Genomic DNA, 4,794 nt, shown 5'->3' on the forward strand with positions numbered 1-4,794 from the left:
CCACCTTAGGTGTACGTGGCTGGCGCCTTAGCCGGTTGAGCTATAGGCGCCGAGCCCTGAGTCATGTCTCTTAGCCTCTCTTCCCGTTTCCTCTCATCTCTCTGCTCATGTTTTTGCAGAGTGAACGAGTGAGTGAATGGGAAGCAAGCTGCAATCTTAAGTCTCCTTTGGTGTGATGAGGGTAGTTGGGTGGCATTTGCCTTTGCACCAGCCACTCACTGATTGATTTTTTTTTCTCTATAGTTTTAGGCTATTCTTCCGTGACTTTGTTTGAAAATTACATAATCAATGATCCCAAAGCTTTCTACATATTGGCAGGAATTGTTTTTAACCATACCTTCAGTGACAACAATGAACCTTTGCCACTTGCGGTAAGAGCTTCTTTTCTCTAACAGTCTTATTGTGCTACCTGGCCTTGAGCAGGACTTTGTTAAGCACTTTTGTCACCTGGTCTGCCCTTCCACTTTGGCATCTTATTTCTGGAGGAGATAAGAGAATGTATCTGTATTTCATGTCTTACAGCCTGGACTTTGAGATTCCTTCTATTTTTAGGTTCTGAGCAAACATCTATCCTATGTAATTGCTTCATTATAGAAGCAGATGACAATACCAGGCAGGCCCCATAGACACAAATCCCAGCTCTGCAACTTACTACCTATATAATCTTGGGAAAGTTATAAATGTTTCTGAGCCTCAGTGTTCTTATTGGTGTAATGGGGTTAATATAAGTCTCTAACTTAGAGTTGTTATAAGAATTAAATGAATGTATGCCCATGAAGTGCTTAGAATAGAGCCTCGTATGTAGTAATTTTCCAGAAGGATTCATTATTTTTTGTCATTACTGCTAATCTCACTGGCTTCAGCTATGGTAGGCTTGTGTGTATGTTTATTTAAAGAAAAGGAAGTATTTTAAACATAGAAATATTTGGTTTATATATGGCGATAGGAAAACCACTCTCAGCTTTTGTACTATATAGTCTATCTAAGGATGAATTGTTAGAACTTGCATGGCATGTTAATAGATGGAGAAGCACATTAATAAAGTAATTGGCCGTATTTTTCAAGCATTTATTTATGCCAGGCATATTACAGGAACCATCTTGCTTAATCCGTAGCAACCTTTGAGGTAGGTGCTATTAATATCATCCCCATTTTATTGATGAGGAAACTGAGGTATGAAGATTGAGTAACTTGACCAAGGTGACGGGGCTTTCAATGGGAGAGCTGGAAAAAAACAACAGAAAAAAAAAGGAGATCTGGGATTTGGATCTGGATGGTCTGGCTTCAGAGCCCTTGCTCTGAATTACTCTGCAGCCCTTCCTTTTGGAAAGTGGCTGAGCAGCCTCTTGTCTGTTTCCTGGATGGTAGGAGGGATAATTAACAGAGTACTCAGGTAAGACCACTGTTGCTGTCTGCTCCCAGGAGGGACACCTGCCAATGGGTGCCTTTCTTCCAGTCACAGCTGACATCAGGCACAAGTTTGCTCCATCTATGTCTTTGTTAAGTTTCAAGATCTTGTGACTGAATTTGTTTTCTCTTTATTCTTGGTAGGTTAAATATCACTTGCGCTTCAGTTCCATTCAGAGGAATTATTTATTTAGAAGTCTATTTTTTGACGATAATCTACAAGGCTGGTGCACATCCTTTCTTTATCCTCCTAACCCACGCCAAGGACCCCGGGAATTTGCCTATGCTGATGGAGGAAGCCCTGGTGAGGAAGTTCTATGCCTGTACCTGCTGAGGGCACAAGAACTTTTGTTCTGTGGTTCATGTTTGTGATTCTATTTTTTGGTGGTTCTTTTGTTGCCAGAACACTTGCTAACCTAACATTTCAAAAGAGATCGAAGGAATTACATTTAGAAATGTGGCATTCAGTAAAATGTCACATTCTAGAGTAAATTAAAACAGGAATTATGCCTTTAATTGTTTGTAACAATTGTTTGAAGGAAGGATGAAACCATTTTATAGGAACAAGGAGTGTGAGTACCTTCCCGAGGTTTCTGTATTAACTTTTATGTTTATAAAAATGTATGTTTGCTTTTTGCTATCTACAGACTACCATTTAAATACTCTTATTTTTATAAGTTGTTAACACTCCCATAAAATAATTGTTGTTATATTTTTTCTCTAAAGAGATTTTGCTCTTTGACTCAGGCTTTTGTCAGGCCACTGTCACCTTGCTTGCTTGCTGTGCAGGGCTCAGTCTCTACATTAACTGGTTGCTACATTCTAAAGTGCTTTTTTTTTTTTTTTTTGAGACAGAGTCTCACTTTGTTGCCCTTGGTAGAGTGATGTGGCATCACAGCTCTTGGGCTTAGGTGATTCTCTTGCCTCAGCCTTTTGATTCTCTTGCCTCAGCTGGGACCACAGGTGCCCACCACAACACCTGGCTAATTTTTGTTGCAGTTTTGGCTGGGGCCGGGTTCGAACTTGCCACCTATGGTATATGGGGCTGGTGCCCTACTCACTGAGCCACAGGTGCCACCCTATTTAGTTCTACCTTGCAAAGCAAAGCTTCTCCTGGTTGTCTAGAAAAGTGTTTAACTTCTAGGTTTCCTCTAAGTTTAGCAACTGAAAAAAGTTATAGCTGTAGGTAATCTTAGGACCTTCTCTCTTCCATTTTTGGTGGGGAAATTATTTTTCATTTTGGAAACTTGCTTTACTTTTTGGTATTCATACCACAATTTAAGAAAAATTTTCTATGACATATTTTTTCCCGCTATATTTTAATCTTACTTACTATTTTGTTTTAGCATATCATACTAATTAGGTACATTCTGATCCTTCAGTATTCCATAACCAGGACACATGGGGTAATGAGAATGTCCATATCACAGAATGCTATTCCACTTCTTTCCCCAGTTCTTTCCTTAGCTTCCTGCTGGGATGTCTGAATCTCCTGGCTCTCACTTTCCTCAGCTGCAGGCCTGGGGACTAACTGGGTTTATTGTCCACTCACTAATTACCGTTCCCCATCTGGTTCTCAGAGTTCCTCTCCCTTCTCCCCAATTCCTCATTCTTCATGCCCTTTGAAGATAAGTACCTAAGATATTTTCATTTTAAGGAATTTATAGCTAACTCCTATGAGTATTATGTGGGAAATTACCTTGATGCAATGGTAGCTTCCAAGGCTACTATCAGAGGTGGAAGAACACAACATTCATACGTTCTGCTCTTTCTGCTGCACTAGCTTTCCCATTGACGGTGCAGGTAGAGGGCCAGACTCAAGATGAGGAAGGGAGCTAGGCAGACACCAACATGCATGTGCTTTGGACACATGTTGAAGCAGGACCACCTGGCAGACCTGAAGCTCCTTCATCTGTGTTGCTTGGGCAGAGGACTGGCAGGGCCAGAGTGGACCATGACAGGTGTCGTCAGTGGGTGGCAAATTTGTCCATCATCACTGAGGAAATATGACCTATGCTTTATGAATATTTAAAATTATCTTAGCTTCATTTTTCTATCTGTTTAAGTACCATTCTTGTTTGTTTTATCCTTTTAAACACACATCCCATTCAATACATACATTCTATTTGTTTTAGTGACAAATATCTAACTTTTCTCTCTTATGATCTCCACTAAATATGTCCTTTGTATTTCATCTATGTCATTTAACTTAATAAAGAAGAAGACAATTGTTCACACTGTCTCAGGACTCCCTGCTTACCTGTGCAGCTCTAAAGATTCAGTTCCTGCTTTGAAGGATATATGTATTTCCAGGCTCTGCCTCCAGAATTCCTGAGCTCTGTCTGACCTATTTCTTGGGTCATTCTTCACTTGGATTTTACTCGTTCTGATGCTTTGGATTTTTCTTTGATTCTTACTCTGCTTTCTGACCCACTCTTCCTACTGGACAAGAAAACCAGTTTCCTTTTTCAATCCATAGTCTTGGCTGATCATTCCTATTTCTGCTCTTGTGTCCCCTTGTCTGGAACATTAGTCTGGGAAAAGTTTCTTCCCTATCTCTGTCTTGTTTAGGGTAAGGAGACAGAACGTTAATGCCAGAGGCTGGGGTTTTTCCAGACATTCCTGTTTGTCCTAAGGGATGGTGTGAAGTCCCAAAGCTAGGTCCTGACCCCTGGCTGTCCTCTCTCCTTGGAGAACTGTGCTGACTTATGCACTGGTGCCCTCTGGCAAGGGTGCAAGAAGGCCTGGCGGAGTGGCTGCTTCCTCTCAGCTTGTTCTCTTCTGTGGAGTAGGCTCTAATTATACCTGACAGAGCAAACATCTGAACTTGGCATCTAGTTCAGGACCAGGACCTGCCTGCACCATCACAGCCTCTACTCTCATTTCTGGCAATCTCAAGCACTCAAGAGAAGCAGTGAAACAATAACATCTACTTATCCTTGTCCTTCACAATAAACATATTCTTGACTGATGGCCCATGAGCCAGTCTCTCTCTCTCTCTTTTTTTGAATTTATTAATAGTTTATTTATCACTCATCTTTATAGCTCAGGAACACAGGTCAGTGACAAATGTCTGTGTAAATCAGCCCAAAGAAATTCTTTATATTTCAAAATTATTTTACACTCGGAAAGATACCAGCCTTCCTCATTTCCTCAAAATCTTTCATAGAATCACAATTTCTGTAGAAATCTGCATATGCCCTCTTTCTTGGTTCAACCACAGCAAACTTACAGAAAACTGCAACCCCCAGGGATACAACAAATGCTCCAACCATATGAATCCACAGGCGCCTGGCCAAGAGGCCACACATCTGAGGTTTGGCCAAAGCACTGGAAGCCATGGTAGTTACTGTCTTTGATGGATTGCCAACCTCAACGTGTCCTTCC

The 4,794-nt window shown here is 41.0% G+C and overlaps 1 protein-coding gene across 1 annotated transcript in view; it reads left to right on the plus strand.

Annotated features, from left to right (window-relative positions):
* Positions 1–4,794, plus strand: part of LOC100948930 (ATP-binding cassette sub-family A member 17-like) — a 137,500-nt gene that overhangs the window by 20,786 nt on the left and 111,920 nt on the right. The window contains exons 4-5 of the mRNA XM_023513859.1: positions 244–371; positions 1,552–1,711. Of these exons, the coding sequence (XP_023369627.1) occupies positions 244–371; positions 1,552–1,711 (288 nt within the window). The remainder of the gene's footprint in view (positions 1–243; positions 372–1,551; positions 1,712–4,794) is intronic.

This window comes from Otolemur garnettii, unplaced genomic scaffold (assembly GCF_000181295.1).
Source record: "Otolemur garnettii isolate 467f Iridium unplaced genomic scaffold, OtoGar3 scaffold00044, whole genome shotgun sequence".
In the NCBI taxonomy this organism is placed as follows: Eukaryota; Metazoa; Chordata; class Mammalia; order Primates; family Galagidae; genus Otolemur; species Otolemur garnettii.